The sequence below is a fragment of the Herpailurus yagouaroundi genome, unplaced genomic scaffold, assembly GCF_014898765.1.
Source record: "Herpailurus yagouaroundi ecotype Mexico unplaced genomic scaffold, PumYag 77, whole genome shotgun sequence".
In the NCBI taxonomy this organism is placed as follows: Eukaryota; Metazoa; Chordata; class Mammalia; order Carnivora; family Felidae; genus Herpailurus; species Herpailurus yagouaroundi.
This window is the reverse complement of record NW_024412388.1, coordinates 4,405,995-4,424,750: the sequence shown is the minus strand read 5'-3', so window position 1 is coordinate 4,424,750 and position 18,756 is coordinate 4,405,995. Positions and strand designations below refer to the sequence as shown.

At 47.5% G+C, this 18,756-nt stretch overlaps 1 protein-coding gene across 2 annotated transcripts in view; it reads left to right on the top strand.

The window, feature by feature from the left end:
• The window catches only part of DNAJC11 (DnaJ heat shock protein family (Hsp40) member C11), a 70,622-nt gene that overhangs the window by 37,636 nt on the left and 14,230 nt on the right, over nt 1–18,756 (top strand). For both annotated transcript variants that reach the window (XM_040459992.1, XM_040460001.1), the window contains 3 exons: nt 14,460–14,588; nt 15,580–15,702; nt 16,645–16,718. In XM_040459992.1, the coding sequence (XP_040315926.1) occupies nt 14,460–14,588; nt 15,580–15,702; nt 16,645–16,718 (326 nt within the window). The remainder of the gene's footprint in view (nt 1–14,459; nt 14,589–15,579; nt 15,703–16,644; nt 16,719–18,756) is intronic.

Here is an 18,756-nt window from a genome sequence, read left to right as displayed (position 1 = left end):
TTTCATTCCTTTCTTTGTTAATGCCCATAAACCTTCTGTCTCTCTGATGGCAGCCACTCTGGGAGTCTAAAGATGACAGGTCTCAGGCAGCGCAGTCGGGACTTTGTTACTGCCTCCTAATGAACTTGTTCCCATCCCGTGTGAAGCACACTGTTAAGTCAAAGACTGTTGGGGGGCTGTCACTGTCTGCCTCTGGGGGTATGGACTGCTTGCTTTCTGACCCCTTTACATAACAGTTCCTGGAGATCGGCACATTATTTCCTGGACCTTCCATTCTCCTTTCGCTGTACAGAGCTTAACATAAACTCCCTGGCAAGACCTCCTTTCTGATTTTAGAAAGGCCAGCTTATTGGTTTGGTTCCTGTAATAGCTTAAAAATAGAATCCAGCTGTATCAGGAAACATTTAAAAAATGTATCAAGGAAGACCTATAACAGTAAAAATATTTTTAAAGCCCAGAGTGTTTTCATAAAGACACAGGATTACATTACTCAATTATTTTTGAAGGGTTTTTGAAAAGCTGTGTTTCACTTGCCATGGCTAACGATTATAGGCATCCGAATGAGCCTGTGGCTATGACTTCAGTCTGTTCGGTGGAAATGACTCTGATGTCATAAACTGACTTGGCTTCGCTGACAGGAAAGTCGTACAGAAGAAAAGCTGTTCGAGCCCATATGTTGGTTGCGCTCAATGTCAGGAAGGGGCGACGTAATGTGTGCAGAAATGGGCAGCTGTCGAGAGTGAAGAAATTGGGAAGTTGGCACGGAAGAGGGGACCGAGTCCGAGAAGGCTGTTGGATAAAGCCGAGCTTTTGCAGAAGAGAAGGGCCGGCTGCTGTCCCCATCCTGGTGGCGTAACCACTTGGAAACAAGGCGTCAGAATTAGAGACTTCGGTTTATGCAGGGAGGGCGGCCCAGGGGGGTGGCGTCCTTGGAAACTCTGGTAAGTTTGAGACTGATCCTCCAACATGAGAGAACATGGGTTCTGACTTTGATCCCAGAATGAATCTGCAGAGACCATCTCACAAGAGCCACCATGGGCTCGTCAGCTATAAAACAGGCAAACTGCACAGTGCCTCTTAAAGCAATTGCCTCTTTGGGTGGAATTTTCAGTTAGTAATTGAGAATGCATTTGACAGAAATTTCTCACATTATCCTCATGGCCAGATAAAATACAAACATGAAAATAATTCAGAATGAAACATTCCTGGCTGAATGAACACCTGATTCTACTCAAAGAGGGTTGATTAATGCATCATCCCCAGCCTGGTGAGAAGCTTCTCCTCATGGGAGAAAGGCTGTAACTTGTCATGCTCAGAATTTCTGTGAATGATGTCAGTGAAGATGTGTTTGTCATATTCACAGGTGACCCAAGGCCGAAGGACAAAACCAAGATTCTAAAAGATCCCAGTGAACTAGAATGGCAAGGTCAGACGTGCTAGCTAAGAGAAGGGCAGACGGGGAAATGGTGGTCTTTATTTGGCTCAGCTTAGTGTTAACAACAGTTTAGAGTATTTTGCAGGTTGGGAATGAGTACGATAAAGATGATTCATTTATACACAAAGCACTTTAAATTGGGTGCCTGTAAGGAGCCAGATCCTGTGCCAGATGTGGACGTGCAGCAGAGAATAACAGACAAGACCCTGCCCTCTTGGGTACTAGCCGAGAGAGACAATAAACACAATACATAAAGCATATAATACGTTAGAACGTGACCGTGCTATGGCGGGAAGCTAGGTCAAGGTCCGGGGAGAGGAAAGCAATTTGAAATAGGGTGGTCAGGCCTTGCTGAGAGGATAACATTGGAACAAAGATGAGACAAGTTATCTGTGTGGATATCGGGGAAGAGCCTTCTGGATGGAGGGAGCAGCCAGTGCAGAGGGATACTGGATCTGGTATGTTCGAGTAGAGGCAAAGAGACCAGTGTGTCTGGAACAGTGATGGTGGAAATTATTAGCAGCTGAGGGCCAAGAGGCACATCTCCATTTCCCTGTTGAAAAGCAGCAACTGGCCTTAATTTGTGACAGTTCGAGAGAACAGAACCGACGGCACGGAGATGATTTTGGCTCGGTCTAAGGAGCAGTGAACGAGGTGGGCCGCTGGGGGCTGAAGGAAACCGCACTTTCATCCACCATCTCGTCCCGAACACAGAGCAGCAGGGACCTGCATCTTCCAAGTGGGGGGGAAGGGGGGCAGTTATATAATTAAGATAAAAATAAGTTTTCCCGGCTGTTCACAGAGCCAGTGTGGGAGTGGGTGCCAGGCCGGCGGGTGGTGCTCCGTCCCGGCTGGAGCGTTTTGATGACCTCTGGCAGTCTCCAGGCCCTGCCTGGGAGTCGTGGTGTCCCTTGGTTACGTTAGCTCCTCCTGAAGAGGAGGCCTCTGAGACTCCGCGGCACAAGAAGTCGACGGATTTTTAAATATGCATGTTTAAGACCTTTCTAAGATTTTAATCATTTTTAAGTAGATGCTAGTTTTGCAGTCTAAGGTGTGGGGAAATTTTTTGCAGGTTTTTGTGGTCAGAGTAATGCGCGTAAGTAGTTTACGAAGTCGGGTACCAGGCTTACTGCAGAAACAAGCAGCCGCCCCTCCCAGCACCCGTCTTTCCCACCTGACTCCTGCCCCCACCCCACCTGACCCAGGAGGGACGTGCCTCTCCTGCCCCCTGAGCTCTTGCTTCAGACGTTTCTTCTGTATTCCTGAGTTGCACGTTTACACTGTTCTGTTTTTCTGGTTTCCCCCCCTCAGTAAAGATAAGGATGCGGTTCCCCAGCGTCCTTGTCCACCCGGCGCGGTTATAATCGCCCTTGGGGTTAAGTGAAGGTTCACCAAGTAAATGCTCAGCTGAGCCAGGCGGGCGTACCACGACTACCAGACCTTTCTCGAAAGGCCTTTTCCTCACGGTGTTAGTAACTCTCTCTCTCCCTAGGTTCCTTTGACGAGCTTTCTATAAATCTGTCACTACTTCGTTTCCAGACTGTTGGATTCAACCTTCCCCCTTCCATCGCACTCCTTAGATACTCTCACCCATCCTGGTGGCACCCCCCGCCCCCAGGATCCCCGCTTCATCCTCCCTGCTCCCATTCCAGTCTGGACCCTGCTTTCCAGGCCTGCGTACAGCTGGGGCCCCAGGACTTTCCTCACCAGCTTCCTAGGAATGCCTTTTCGTTCAGTCAACATCCTGAGCTGCACCAAACAGAACCTCCCTGTCCTCGAGGAGCTCGGAGGCCCAACCCTTTCCTGGGTTGGCTTTCCGCCTCCCTGTCTTCCTGATGGATCCTTTTTTGGGCATCCTCCAGTAGCTCATTATAAAAGATGCCTGGAAGGCAAATTTCTTTGTCCTTTTTTTTCTGCTCTAAGTCTTTTAAAAGAAAAAATAACGTAAGGACTACGCATATATACACATACAAAGGATTACGTGTAATGTATAAACCGTAACAGGCGTGAGGAACATGTAGGACCCCACCGCCTGACCCCAGGACAAGAGTACTGCCCACACCTTGCATCCGCTTCCATGGCCCCCGCCTGCCCCACCTCCCTGCCAGAAGGAAACACAATCCAAATGGCCATCCTTGTGTTGCTTTTTAAATTTTGCCATAAATTGTGTGTATGCTTGGGGCGGCCTGGATGGCTCAGTCGGTTAAGTGTCCGGCTTCGGCGCAGGTCATTGATCTCAAGGTTCGAGCCCCACACTGGGCTCTCTCCTGACTTTGCAGAGCCTACTTGGGATCCTCTGTCTTCCTGTCTCTCTGCCTCTCCCCCGCTCGTGTGCGCTCTCGCTCTCTCTCTCTCTCCTAAAAATAAATAAATAAGCATTTAAAAAAAAAGAGGGGGGTGTAGGCTTAAGTAATACACTGTTTGGGTCTTATTTTTCAGCTTTATAAAAATGCTACCATGCTATCAGTAGTCCTCTGGGACTTGTTTTCTACCCACACCTCATACTCTTTTGGAGTCTGTGTGTTTCTCGTGAGGCTGTGGCTCGTTCATTGTCGTTGCTGTAAACCAGCTCACCCACCCTCGTTTCCGGGGTTTTGCTGTTAAAGAACATTCGTGCTTGTCTCCTCGTGCACACACGTGCAGGGGTGTCCACAAACACCTAGATATAAAATTGATGTTCAGCTCTTAAGAGATGTCGCCACCTTGCTTTCCAGACTCTGCATACCTCAGAAAGTCTTGGTTGTATCTTTATCCTCAGCTAAGTATAACGCGTGTGTGTGCATACGTTGGACAGTATACGTGTGTCGAGACACGTGTTATGAAGTGAGTCTAACTTACTATTTAGTTACAGCTTCATATTTAACGTGAATATTCCTGCTCTATTTTTTAACATCCACGAAGTTTCTTCTTCTCAGATGTGTTGTTTTTCTAATTCATGGGAAGGTGCAAAGTGGGGCTCTGGTGCTTTGAGCTGTAGAGACAGATGCCCTGCGTTCGCATCCCATCTCAGACACTTCGCCTCTTTGTTCCTCAGCGTGTTCATCTGTGAAGTGGAGACAGTGGCAGTGTCGTCAGTGAAAAGCTGAAGCAGAACACGTGTTGAACACTTGGGAGAGTCCCTGACACATAGCGTTCACAACGCTGTTTTTTTACGATTAACGCAACGTCTCTTATTTTTCTAAGGATATTCCTTACAGGTTGTTTGCCATTTTCTTTGGCGTTTGTATTCTCTGCTTCTTTCTCCTTCTTTCTGATCTTTGCTTGGTTTCCGACTTCCGTGTTGGAGATTTCCCTCGAACGTGTGGTAATAATCTCCGGCTGTCTGCTCCCGAGGAGGGAGGCAGAAAAGCCCGGGCTTGGCAGGGTTTGTCACTCACGGCCTTAACTCCCTCCATCCTCGGCGGAGCTTAGTGTTGAAAGGCCTCTTCTACTCAGCGGGTGGTTGCTCTCTGGAGAGGAAACCCCCAGTCTCTGGCCTAGCTGCGGTAGGGGTGTGGGGGGAGCGGGCTGGGAGATGACCCTGTTTCCAGGGCCTGCCCCACCCCTCCCGCCAGAGCTGGCATGCCTTCCCTTGATGTCTTCAAAGATCAGGCCTCTGTCACTTGTCCCCTTCGTAAGCAGGCAACTCCTGGGGTGCCTGGTCCCTCCGGTGCCTCAACCAGCAGAGGCCTGGTTTCAGCTTCCTCTGCTCAGTGACCATCTCCATGCTTTTCCAGTTTCTAAGGCTTGGTTAGCACCTCTTCTCTATCACCTCTGTTATTCCTTGAGCCTCACTTTGGGAGGGAGGAGGGTTTCGAGACAACAATACTATTGGTTTAACCAAAAATCCACATTGGTTATTGGACGTAATTGTACCAGAAGCCTTTTGTTTGTCCGTCATCATCGAGATAGAAGAACAAAAGAAAAAAGAAAAAAAAAGAAAATAGCCACAACTCTGTCAACCACAGCTTCTTCGTTTGAAAGTCTGTCGGGAAGAGGGGCGCCTGGGTGGCTCAATTGGATAGGTATCTGACTTCAGCTCAGGTCGTGATCTCGGGATTCGTGAGTTCCAGCCCCGCGTCGGGCTCTGCACCGACAGCTCGGAGCCCAGAGCCTGTTTCGGATTCTGCGTCTCCCTCTCTCCACCCCTCTCCTGCTCACTCTCCATCTTTCTCTCTCTCAAAAATAAATAAACACTAAAAAAAACTGTTTTTTAACTGCAGATTCTCAGAGGAGCTGCACAGGAGTCTGTCAGGCTGCTCCCGGGGACTCTGCATCTAAACTAGCAGGCTCCCAGGGAGGTCAGATGGCGGCTGACTTGGAGCTGCTGCAGTAGTCTGCAGGCGTGAGGGCAAAAAGCCATCTTGCTTACAGTGCTTATTTTTATTTCATGGTTAAAGAAAACAGGGTTGACTTAAGAATGGTTCATTTGGTGGTCCAGTGTGGTTGTAGTTTAGAGGTTGGAATAGATGCTTAAAAGGTGATCTCTTCCTCCTATGTTTACCTCCCTGAACCTTTGAATCTTAAGAGTTGGTGATTTTTATTAAGTAGTTCAAAACCTGAGAAACCAGTAAATCAGATTCATTCATTTGCTAAGTCGTGTTATATTCTTACTACTGTGGCCTGACTGAAGATGGTTTGAAACCACGGGGAGTGTCCTCCCTGGAGCCCAGTCGCTTCTGGTCTGGGCAGTGGAAACTGCCCTACGCGACAGACTGATTCTTCCATCTCCAGAACAGATCACAGAGGTCTTAGTTGGGAATCTGTAGCTGCTGCCTGTCCCACTGACAGTGTTTCATCGGTATCATGAATGCATGTAAAGGACTTTATAACTATCATCGTGTTGTCTTTTTATACTCTGATGGCAGAATTGAGTACCCTAACACAAGGCTCAGCCAACCGTGGCCCACTGTCTAGTTTTCTTCAGCCCGTGAGCTAAGAATGGTTTTTATTACATCTTTAATGGTTTTTAAAAAATCACAAGAGGGGCATCTGGATGGCTCAGTTGGTTGAGCATCTGGCTCTTAATCTCAGCTCAGGTCTTGATCTCCAGGTCATGGGTTCAGGCCCCTCACTGGACTCCATGCTGGGCATTTAGCCTACTTTAAAAAAAAAAGAAAAAAGGAAGAAGAAGAATTTGTGACACATAAAAACGATATGAAACTTGGGGCACCTGGGTGGCTCAGTCGGTTAAGCGTCCAACTTCGGCTAAGTTAATGGTCGCACAGTCCATAGGTTCAAGCCCTGAGTCGGGCTCTGTGCTGACAGCTCGGAGCCTGGAGCCTGCTTTGGATTCTGTGTCCTTTTCTCTGTGCCCCGCCCCCTGCTCGAGCTCGCTCTCGCTCTCTCTCTCTCTTGCTCTCTCTGTCAAAAATAAAAATGAAACTTGAATTTCAGTATTCTGAAATAAAGTTTTATTGGAATACAGCAAAGCTCATTCATTTAAGCATGACCCGTGGCTTTTTTGTGCTTTCAGTAACAGCACAGACTGAGTGGTTTCAGCCATAACCGTCTACAAAACCTAAAATATGATCTAGCCCTTGACAGAAAAAGTTCGATGACCCTGCTCTAGAAAACTAAAGTGAAGTGTGCAAGTATTTTCCTTTGTACACTCTTTTTATTTGAAAAATGTGATTTAATTACAATTTAATAATAAAAGGACACAAACCTCCATACATTGGATGAAAAGTTGTTGGGAAAGCGCTGGCTCATTAATTTACCCGGCATTAGATCTATTTTATCTTTCTCTTTTCCTTGATCTTTTTGATCTTCTGTCAGAATTCAGATCTTTCACCCCTCAAAGTTGTGACTTCTCATATAAAAGCATATTGTCTTGAAAGTTCCTGAAAGTGAGTTGGTAAGTTGCCACCAAATACCTCGTCAGCACATGGAAAAGAAAGCTATCCGGTTCTGGTACTGTGACCAGCCCATTTTCAAAAGGTTATCGCCTTGAAATGGGAGAACAGCAGAAGGCAGACATCCAAACCACTCTCGAAAATATTAAGAGACATGTCCTTGTGCACCCAGAATGATGTGATCACTCATGCTCTGGGACAGTCTGTTTCATTGGGTGTGGCTGGCTCTTGAGCCTAACATCCCGTACAGTGGCTCTCTTGACCTTTCTGGGTGAGTCCTTTTCCATAGACTCGGACCAAAACCTGTTGAGTCTCAGAAGTCACCGCTCAGGCGCGTGGGTGGTGGCTCTGTCGGTTAAACGTCTGACTTCAGCCCAGGTCATGCTCTCACAATTGGTGGGTTCACACCCCACGTTGGGGTCTGTGCTGGCAGCTCGGAGTCTCGAGCCTGCTTCGGATTCTGTGTCTCCCTCTGTCTCTGTCTCTCTGCCCCTACCCCACTCGCACTCTGTCTGTCTCTCTCGATCTCTCTCTGTCTCTAAAATAAACATTAAAAATTTTTAGGGGCACCTGGGTGGCTCAGTCGGTTAAAGCGGCCGACTTCGGCTCAGGTCACGATCTCACACTCCGTGAGTTCGAGCCCCGCGTCGGGCTCTGTGCTGACCGCTCAGAGCCTGGAGCCTGTTTCGGATTCCGTGTCTCCCTCTCTCTCTGACCCTCCCCCGTTCATGCTCTGTCTCTCTCTGTCTCAAAAATAAATAAACATTAAAAAAAATTTTTTTTTAATTAAAAGGAAAGAAACAACAAAATAGTTGAAAAACTGATGACTTGAGCAATATTTTTGGCTTTTAAGGGCTCTTCTATCTACCCTTTGGTACACAGGCTGATTGTCAGTGTGAAGTTAACACAAAGATGTATCATTCTAAAATTTTTCTTTGGGAAAGGAAAGAAAACCATACTTAACATTCTGGAAGTTTTCACCCAATGCAATTAGACAGATAATAAAGGAGATGTAAATATTGAAAGGGCTGTAGTTTTTTGTGTAGGATATGATTGCCTGTCCTTAGAGAACCAACTGAAACCTGCCGAGACCAACAAGTTTGAATGAGGCGGCCCGTCAGGAAACCCCCAGAGATAAGACCGTGGTTGCCACCGTTCCCTGCCGCACGGATCACCAAATGGGCTCCCCTGACCGCTCTCCCTGCCTCCTTCCTCGCCTCAGCACAGCAGCCCGATTGAGCCTGCAAAACTAGGGTGGGACCACACCATCCTGCCTGAGGCGCTCCAGTGGCTTATATCATTCGTTATGAGCCAGCATCCTGACAGTGGCCCGTATAGGGTGACCGTCATTCCCCATCCAAACCCCAGGACGTTTTTGAGAGAGAAAAAGAGGTACTTAAAATAATTAAAATTTTACAGCTTTTTGAAATGTTTATTGATCAACACTGGTTTTATTATATTGGAGAAACTATGAAATGGTTTATTTAAAACCTATTTTCAAAAATAAAATATTTCCTGTAAAAAAAACACATACCTGTGTATATTAAAGCAGATTTTAAAAATTATATTGATTATGTGAACATGAAAAGTGGCAGAAGCGGGGGCGCCTGGCTGGCTCAGCTGGTAGAGCATGCAACTCTTGATTTCAGGATCATGAGTTCAAGCCCCACGTTGGATGTCGAGCCTACTTAAAAAAATAAATAAAAGTAGCAGAAGCAGAATCATTTTTGGCACACATTCACATACGTATATCAGCTGTTTTTGTCTCTGATATTCTGCATTCTGGTTATGTATCAGTGCATAACCAATCACACCAAAACTTAGTGGCTCGCGTGAACAATTGGGTTTTCTCTCCTGGTCCTGTGGTTGACCAGGTTCTCTGTGGTTGATCATGGTTCTCCCTGGGGGGTCTCCTCATATGGGTGAAGTCCAGTGGCAGCTGGGTCACATTGAAGATGACGTTTGCACTCTTGTGCCTCCCAGGTGGCTCTCCTTCTTCTCCCCCTAACCCCAGCTGGCTTGGGCTTCCTCACGGCATAGCAGTCTCAGGGGACATAGATTGTCCTGTGTTAGTGAGCTTCCCCAGAAAAGCACCTCCAAAGGCCTGAAAGAAGCTTCGAGTCTTCCTGTGACCTAGCTCTGAAGGCGACACCTTCACACCCACTGCACTCTGTTGGACAAAAGCAAGTCCCAGTCCTGTGCAGAATCAAGGAGAGGGCTCTGTGCAAGGGTCACATGCCAGCAGGCAGGACCCACTGGGAGGCCTTCTTTGGATTCTTACTCCCTCACTGTGGCACCACTATTTTTCCAAAGAATGTACCTTTAGTGTTTTTTTTTCTTTCATGACATTGCCTACCATCTTCTACACTTGTATTTAGTAAATTTGAAATTTTTAACATATTGGATTCTTCTCTGTATACTATAGTATTCTTAATTGAGAAGAAAATAGTCTAAATTCTAAATTTCTACCTTGTGGAGCATATATTTTGGCCCAAGTATTTTCATAGGTATTGTCTTTTTGTCTCCATTTGGAATATTTTTCTTTGACGCATTTTTTTTTTTTATAAACTGTCTTTATTTATGATCTTTTGACTGCTTCATCAAATTTACATGCCAGCCACAAAGCTGCAGGCAAGGCCTTTTCGTTCCGTTCCAGGATAGAAGATAAATTTAACTAATTAAAGAGGACAGCTCCACCCAACGATTCTTACCAAAAATTGAGATATTCCAAAATACCATTATGGAATTTCTAAATGAAAAAAACTGTTGGGGCTCTCTTATGCAGTTTGTCCTTCCTCAGGAGCTCAATTTCAGAGTTACGTGCTTTATTTCCAGTGATTGCAATTTCTTAAATATTTTAAAAGCTACAGGGTTTATTGTGCCATTTTAAAAAGGAGTCCTTTAAAGACTCAGACATTCCTAATATTCAATTTTTAATGCACTGGCACGCCACATTTTTTTGTGTTCAGAATCAGCTTCACACAAAAAAATTGCTGGTACTCTGCATACACAAAAATATTTGTACGTTTTGACAACTTTAGCTTTTTTTCCATAGGTAGACTATCACAGCTTTTTTTTTTTGTCTGTTTTATTTTATTTTTTAAGTTTGTTTATGTATTTTGAGAGAGAAGAGGGAGAGCACAAGCAGCGGAGGACAGAATGAGAGAGAGAGAGAGAGAGAGAGAATATCCCAAGCAGGCTCCCTGCTGTCAGCTCAGAGCCCAACGCGGGGCTCGAACTCCCCAACCTCAAGATCCTGATCTGAGCTGAAATCAAGAGTCAGAGGCCTAACCGACTGAGCTGCCCAGGTTTTGACACGGTTATGCATCTGTGTGCATTGTAACTAATCCCAAGACTGTTTCTACTCCATAGGTCTCTTGATTCAATAAGATACTTGTACTGTAACGCTGTACTTTACCAAAACTGGTATTTGAATGTCACCACGAAAACAAAATTTTACATTCATTGTGGAACATTCTGACTGGAGTTTACAGTAACATTTTCTCATAGAGTTCCCCCAATTCCCACACCGAGGATGAGGGCAGCACACAACCAGCAAATCTTGGACACCGACAGGGCGTCCGAGAATCCAACTCCATTCTGACACCGTCCACCTGGAGACGGCATCAGATTGCACATGTTAGGGGTTCAGTCCTCCAGCACTGCTCCCACCCCCCAATTCAGATGCCAGTCCCGAGCCCAAGGCCTAGGACTGAGGGCTGCAGATTCCAACACCCGCCCCCTTGGGTTCTTTTAATTCTCTAGAGGGGCTTGCAGAACTCAGGAAAACACTTCAGTTTACAAATCAGCAGCCAGAGCGGGGTCTGGGGAATGGGTACTGGGGCTTCTGTGCCTTCTCCAGACACCCTACTCTCCCTGTACCTCCGCTGTGTTCAGCAACCCGAAGCTCTCAGAACCCAGTCCTTTTGGATTTTTATGGAGGCCTCATTGCGTAGTCAGACTGACCTAAGTCATTGGCCATTGGCTGATTCAGCCTCTGGCTCCCCGCCCCCCCCTCCCCCCCCACCCCGCCCTTGGGTGGAGACCACAAGTCGCCTTCATTAACATAACAGAAGACACTTTTATCGCCCTCATCACCAGAAATTTCTAGGGTTTCTGGAGCTGTGAGCCTGGAACTTTGTGGATGAAGACCAATAATACATTTAGTCATTCAGATGACCAAATATACATTTCTTATAATTCACAGCATTGTACATTTATAATTCTAATCAAACAATTATTAACATTAACTGATTTTCTATTTGAAGCATCTGGTTAACACTCACATAAAAGTGGCATCATTAGCAGCTGTGAGGTTCTTTTGCTACTAGAACGAACACACATACAGCTATGGCTTTATCTTTCATGTGTGCATTACAAACCTTAGAATGGAAAAATAGTGAAATTAACAGAGGAACTACCATTTGATCTGTAAATCCCTGCTGCTGCTACCCTTCATTTCCGGGCATGGTCTTTAAAGAACAATGAACTAACTATTAAAGGAGACACCGGAGTTTAGATTTAATTTTCATGTGGTCTGAGTTAGCACTATGGATGGATGGTCGATGTTGAAAAATACTTCATACAAGTTACAAATTCATCGACTTACTGAGAAAATGGAAATTGAGTGCTTGTTTTTGTTGTTAAATATACACTATGTTTAATTTTATTGCTGCCCGAAGAATTTGTCAAAAAAGAATTATCCCCCCCCAAAACAACAAAACCCCTGCGTATTTACCGAATCAGGAGTTGCCCAGTTTTAAGTGACTTGTGAACTAGGAATGGTTTTTATATTTTTTATGATCAAAAAAAATCAAAAGAAAAAGTTATATTTTGAGACATGAAAAATGTATGAAATTCAGATTTCAAGGTGAATGAAGAGAGTTTTACTGGGGTCAGCTGGGTGTGGGTTGTTCTCCTCTACAACAGTGACCGTAGGATCCACAACACCTAAAATAGTCACCGTGGCCCTTCACTGAAAGTGTGCCACCGCCTGATTATACCATTCAGTAGGAGGAAAACACTGGCGAGAGTATTCAGACTGCCATCTGATGTAAACATGCAGGGGTTTTGTTATTTTGCGGGAGGTGATACTTTCTTTTTTGATAATTCTCCACGTAGCAGGACCGCAGGACTGGCCACCTGTCTCCGCCCGTGTTCACATGCACCTGCCGCTGTCCAGGCACACGGCTGACCGCAGCTTCACGCATGTCCCGGGCCAAGGCACAAGCCACCTGCCTGTGTCTCCTACGGCTCACACCCACACTGAGACGGGGAGCGCACCGTGCACCCCACACGCCCCTAGAGGGGACTGTGGCAGATGTCAGGAGTGGAGAGTGAAGGCCTGTCCACCAAACCCAGTCTGGCTTCTTAGTTTAAGTCAACCGCTGACGAGGAGAATACTAGTGATGGTGATGGTAGTACGTTATGTAAACGTGAAAATCTGGGATAACTGCCAAACCAGCAAAGCTGCAGGATTCGGCTGGTCGTCTCCTGGATCTCCCCCCTCCCTCCCCGTGATGTCCACGGATCAGCCACAGGCAGCAACCCCAGCTCCTCCCAAGCCTTGTGCTGTTAGTGCTCCAGCGTCGTCCTCCCTCGTTCCCCTCTCCCGCCTTTGTTCGCATGTCCCCTTCTCAGGGACAGAAACACATGCTCCCACGCTACTTTGGGGGCGGTAGGTGTTCTGGGTCGTGATTGTGGAGGTGGTTTTGCGAGTCTATATGTCTGTCAGAACTCACTGAGCTACGCACTTTGGGCGGGTGCAGTTTATGTTATTGTATGTAAATGAAACCTCGGGGGGGGGGGGGGGGGGGGGCGCCCGGGTGGCTCAGACGGTTGAGCACCTGCCTTTGGCTCCGGTCGTGGTCGTGATCTCATGGTTTATGAGTTCAAGCCCTGTATTGGGCTCTGTGCTGATGGTGCAGAGCCTGCTTGGGATTGTGTGTCTGTCTCTGTCTTTGTGTCTCTCTCCCTCTCTCTCTCTCTCTCTCTCTCTCTCTGCTCGCTGCTCCTACCCCGCTCGCACCCTCTGTCTCAAAATAAATAAACATTTTTTTAAAGAAAACCTCAAAACAGTTTTGTTTTTTTTTTTAATGGGCTGCAGGGAAGTGAAAAACGTGTGCGTGGTCAGATATTTATATGTGGGATTAAGAAATATGCCCATTTGAAAAATCTTATGACAATAAAATAATAAACATTGATTTTCTGAGTGTGGAGCATTTTATATCAGTCAGCAAATTTTAGCTTCACATTACTTGAGAGAATATGGTGTTCCACTTCTCATAACTTAATTCTCAGATTAATTTTAGAAAGAGAAGGGCACCTGGGTGGCTCAGTGGTTAAGCATCTGGCTCTTGATTCCATCTCAGGTCATGATCCCAGGGGTCGTGGGATGGAGCCTCGCATGAGGCTCTACACTGATCACGGAGCCTGCTTGGGATTCTCTTTCTCTTTCTCTCCCTTCCTCTGCCCCTCCCCTGTTCACTCTCTCTAGCTCTGGAAAAACAAAACAAAACAAAACCTGATTTAGAAGGTGGGAAGAGTTTTTCAATCTCCCGTTTGTCCACAATTGATTTTGTGTGCAATTTTTTTTTTTTTTTAAGTTTATTTATTTTGAGAGAGACCATCCCAAGCAGGCTGTCAGCACAGAGCCCAACATGGGACCCAAACTCACAAACCGTGAGATCATGACCTGAGCCGAAACCAAGAGTCGGACGCTTAAGTGACTGAGCCCCACAGGCACCCCATCTCTGAAGTTATTTTTAAGTTTTAAAGAGTTTTGAGGTAGTTGTATGATTTAAGAGTGTCTAGACTCAAACATGAACATGTTTGGTCCACGTGGCTTGTGTCTGGGTTTCTGCATCCATGGGTTAAATCTAGAGATGATCTAAAATTAGAGCCATGAAGTGGGTCCTGTCTGGGCTCTAAAAATCAAATTGCGTAGACTGTTTTCCTTTCCCTGACCCTTGTCTTTGGCGCGTCATTCACCTGCAGACGCGACTGGTGTTCTGACCCTCGCAGTCGGTGGAGCTGCGCTGCTGGTTGGTGTGAACTGTGACATTCATGCTCTGCGGGCCTCCTGGCGGAGTCCTGCCCACACTCAGTGAACCGCCGGGTGCCAAAGCGTAGATTGTCTTTCGTTCCACAAATACCACCCCTGCTGCTGACTGCTTGTTTTTCTGCCCCAGGGGACCATCAGTGTTGGCATCGATGCCACTGACCTTTTTGATCGCTACGAGGAAGAGTACGAAGATGTGTCCGGAAGTGGCTTTCCGCAGATTGAAATTAACAAGATGCACATATCCCAGTCCATTGAGGTAAAGCCCAGACTCCCCCCACTCCCAACCCGCCCCCCAGTGCAGTGAGGCTTGGGTTAACGAGGCACAACGTACTGCGCAGCTGTGGTTTTTCTCATCTTTATTTATGAAAGGATGTAATTAGCCACTTAAAAAAAGAGAGAGAGAGAGAGAGTTCCAGGCATAACCTTGTTTGTTACTGCTTTGCTGACGTGTTAGCAACATGAGTGCCAGGGGACGCTTAGCTTCCAAGGTCGTAGGGCTCCCCCAGCAGAAATGCGAGCAGCCTAAAAGAAGTAGCGGCCAAGTTCAGGATGATTTGGGGCGAGAAAACAGACCTCCATGGGTGATTCCAAGAACCAGTTTTAGTTTTAACGCACACTCTATTGTGTGCAGAAAACGCAATATTCAGCTAAACCCAGGGTCACTAAAATGTCGTCTTTCTACCCACGATTTGGATGTGGCACTGGTGGGCCAGTCTGCTGAGGGTAATAGTAGGTCTCTCTGCCCCCTCAACTCCTATGTTTATCCTCAAGTGCATCACATGAAGTCCTAACTCTGGGAAACCGGCCCCTCTGCTGGAGCTTCCAGGGTTAGTACAGCCCTGGATTCAGTCCTTTCCGTGGTGCCGGTGGCGAGCAAGACCTGGAGAGGTGCAGACATCCCACGATGGGAGGAGAGACACATGAGGCAGTCACTGTGCAGTCTGATGCCATCGGTACACCGGGAACCAGGATGTAGCCCTGTCTTTCCCTGGTTTTATTTCTAATTTGCCTATTAACATTAACATTACATAATGTTTTGTAAAACATTACCTCGGTGGCCACGTGCAGTTCAGATGGCAGAGTGGGAGAGAAGCGAACCCGCTGAGGTCATACCGTGCATCCCTGTACACTTGAGCTGTAGGTCACTTGCACCTTTGGCCGGGCAGATACAGCGTGTTCATTAGGCTGCTGTCCTTGTGCTTCCTAGTGCTTTGATTCATTCGTTACCAGCAAATCTCACTTCCTAGGCACCCTTGACAGCTACAGACACAGCCATCCTCTCCGGAAGCCTCTCAACCCAGAATGGAAACGGAGGGGGTTCCATTAACTTTGCACTTAGACGAGTCACTTCCGCAAAGGGATGGGGAGAGGTAAGAATGTCGACTGGCGGGATCGTGTTGTCCACTGCAGAGTCTTATTTCTGAACATTTATACTCTAAATGCCAACCCTCGAAAAGGCCTGGGTTGGTTTCGTCATTGTGTAAAAGGTGGCTGTCAAACCTGCATGAGTTGAGTGTCCCCAAGAGAAAAGTCTGTCTCGTGCCTGAGAAGGAATGCTCTGTCTGCTGGACAGCTCAGAGGTAGGACAGCGCAGCAAGATCCCCCTTGAGATGCCACCTTACAGAAATCCAGCCTCGAGAAACTCAGCGTCTCTGTTCCCTTCTGGCGGAAGCCTGTAGGCTCTTCCCGCCCCTGCCCAGTTCAGGAGGCGGGTGCTGTGTCCGTGCTCTGCTCCACTCATTGGCGGTCATTTAACAGCCAGCTTTGCTGAGCACGTTGAACTGCGCCAAACGAACGCTGAAGAGTCGCCTTGAAAGTCACCCGGACAAGTAGATGAGGCAGTCAGAATGGGCTGGACGCCCAGGGCTGAGTGAGGGACCACCGATGACTTAGCTCCAGCCGCCTGAGGGCCCTCTCCAGTCACCCAGGAGACCCTCGGGCAGTGAAGCAGAGCAGACCGGGAACGCAAGGGAGGGGGGGCTCCCCCGCATGCGACCGCCGTGGGCAGCTGTGCGGATGGCAGTGAGAGCCACGGGGAGCCAGTCTCCCCTTGTGACCAGCAGAGGCCTGCAGCGTTTTCATTAGAGGGGCTCCTTTCTGAAACGTGCCTCCTTTGGATCTGTGGAAACAGTCCTCCATTTGGCAAAGGTGAGGAAGAGGTGTCAAGAGCCTTCCAGCTCCTACTCTTAGAGCCCCGGCAAGGGCCGATGGCAGTGAATGAAGAGGAATTATAACCAGAGGTGCTTACCTGAGACCTGGGTTGCTGCTGTGAGAGAAAACACTAACACCTTCTCTTTTTCTCTTTTGAACAGTTAGAATTTGGAGCAGGGGATCTGCAGGGACCTTTATTTGGTCTGAAGCTGTTCCGTAATCTCACGCCAAGATGGTAAATATAAAGAGAGAAATCCTCTTTGTTGGTCCTTGTGGATTAGGAGACTAGAACCTGTGTGTTCTTTTTGCCAAGGTCATCCGGACTTCGCTTTTCTGTCATACAAAGTCACCGGGGGGCAGACCCTGTGGCCCTGGCGTGGGGCCAAGGCAGGGTACCTGTTGCAGAGAGCTCCGGGTTGGCCGGCGCGGGGAGGGGTCGTCTGCTGCTCGTCCCCATCCGGGCCACGCTAACACTCCATGCTCCGAGGTTTCCTCCTCTGTGGGGATGAGGCCCCTGCCTACACACCGGGGGCACTGAGGACCAGGAGAGAGAGACTGGAGGGAAAGCATATTCATGGGGAGGTTGGTCGGTGGCCTGAAATATTTATGAACTTGTGGGGATCGTTTCTTTGTCCTGAGAATGTTTCAAGTTCTGAAAAGGGTCTTTATTAAACAGTGAGAGGGCGTCTGGGTGGCTCAGTTGGTTATGCATCAGACTCTTGATTTCAGCTCCGGTCTTAGTCTCAGGGTCGTAAGATCAAGCCCCTCATTGGGCTCTGCGCTGAGTGTGCTTAAGATTCTCTCTCCCTGTCTCTGTCTCTCTCACTCTGTCTCACTGTCTCAGAACAAAACACTGAGCACTTGTGAGGCTGCCTGGCAGTCAGTGAGATGTGCAGATGCTGGCACTTTAAGGCCCACTCGTAGAACTGTACATCACTCCCCTTCTAGAACCACAGAGACGTCCTTGTTTCCCACTGTGCGAGCTCAGATGAAAGAGTTGGGTGGAAGGTGAAATAAAACCTCTTTCTTCTGGAGGAGAAAACAGTTAAAGGAGCCCTGAGATAGGGGTGCCTGGATGGCTCAGTCAGTTAAGCATCCGACTTCCACTCAAGTCATGATTTTAACGGTTCGTGAGTTTGAGCCCCACATCGAGCTCTGTGCTGACAGCTCAGAGCCTGGATCCTGCTTCGGATTCTGTGTCTCCCTCTCTGTCTGCTCCTCCCCCGCTCACTCTGTCTCTGTCAAAAATTAAACATTAAAAAAAAAAAAATCTTTTAAAGGAGCCCTGAGATAGATAGTCTGTGTTTGCAAAGCAGGGTTTTCACTTGCAGTCGGGTGTCTATCTGCACACCCACCAGGTTCTTCAGGGGAAGACCCGTCCTAAGCTTGTCTGCATAATTCTGTCACCCCTGATGCCAACCCAGAGCACAGATTCCTGCCCCCACCCTTCACACCAGTCAGGTCCTCTGACAGGCCTAGGAATCTGTACTTTGATCAAGCACCCAGGTCATCAGACGCACTTAGGAGACACTTCACTGAGGGAAATCTGTTGGCCATCTCATTCTGGTTGAGCCTCAGAGTGAGTGGTCGCCAGGGAGGGGGGCTAGGGCTGGCTGGTTACCAGCCGTTACAGATTTGGAAACTAAATTTCATCATAGTGCCCAGTAGTTTATGAGACTTGAGAATGCAAATGTGTAGACAGGGATACCAGGGCGTTGATGCAGTGTCTGCTCTTCAGGGTGCCCTGATCCTAGGGTCGGGCTATTTGCAGTCCAGACTAGCGATCAGAAGGTTGGTTTGCGGTGTAGAATCAGCCCCGAAAAGGCAGACGGCCTGTGGAGTGTTTTCCGTCTCCCAGTGCCTGCCTGGCTGCCTGGCCGACCTCTGTCTCGAATTGGTCTCTCTGTGTAGGACGTGCTGGATAAAAATACTAAATCGTATTACTTTAATTAAACAGGAATCTCAGTCTTTACGGTTTGATTCTATTTTTTTTTTTTAATTTTTTTAAAACATTTATTTATTTTTGAGAGAGAAACAGAGCATGAGCCGGGTAGGGGCAGAGAGAGAGGGAGACACAGACCAGGCTCCAGGCCTCGAGCTAGCAGCACAGAGCCCGACGTGGGGTTCGAACTCATGAACCATGAGATCGTGATCTGAGCCGAAGTTGGACACTTAACCGACTGAGCCACCCAGGCAACCCTACAGTTTGATTCTTTTAAATGTCACTGTTTTAGGCTTTAGTCTGTCTCCTCCCTGTTTGCCTCCCCTGACCC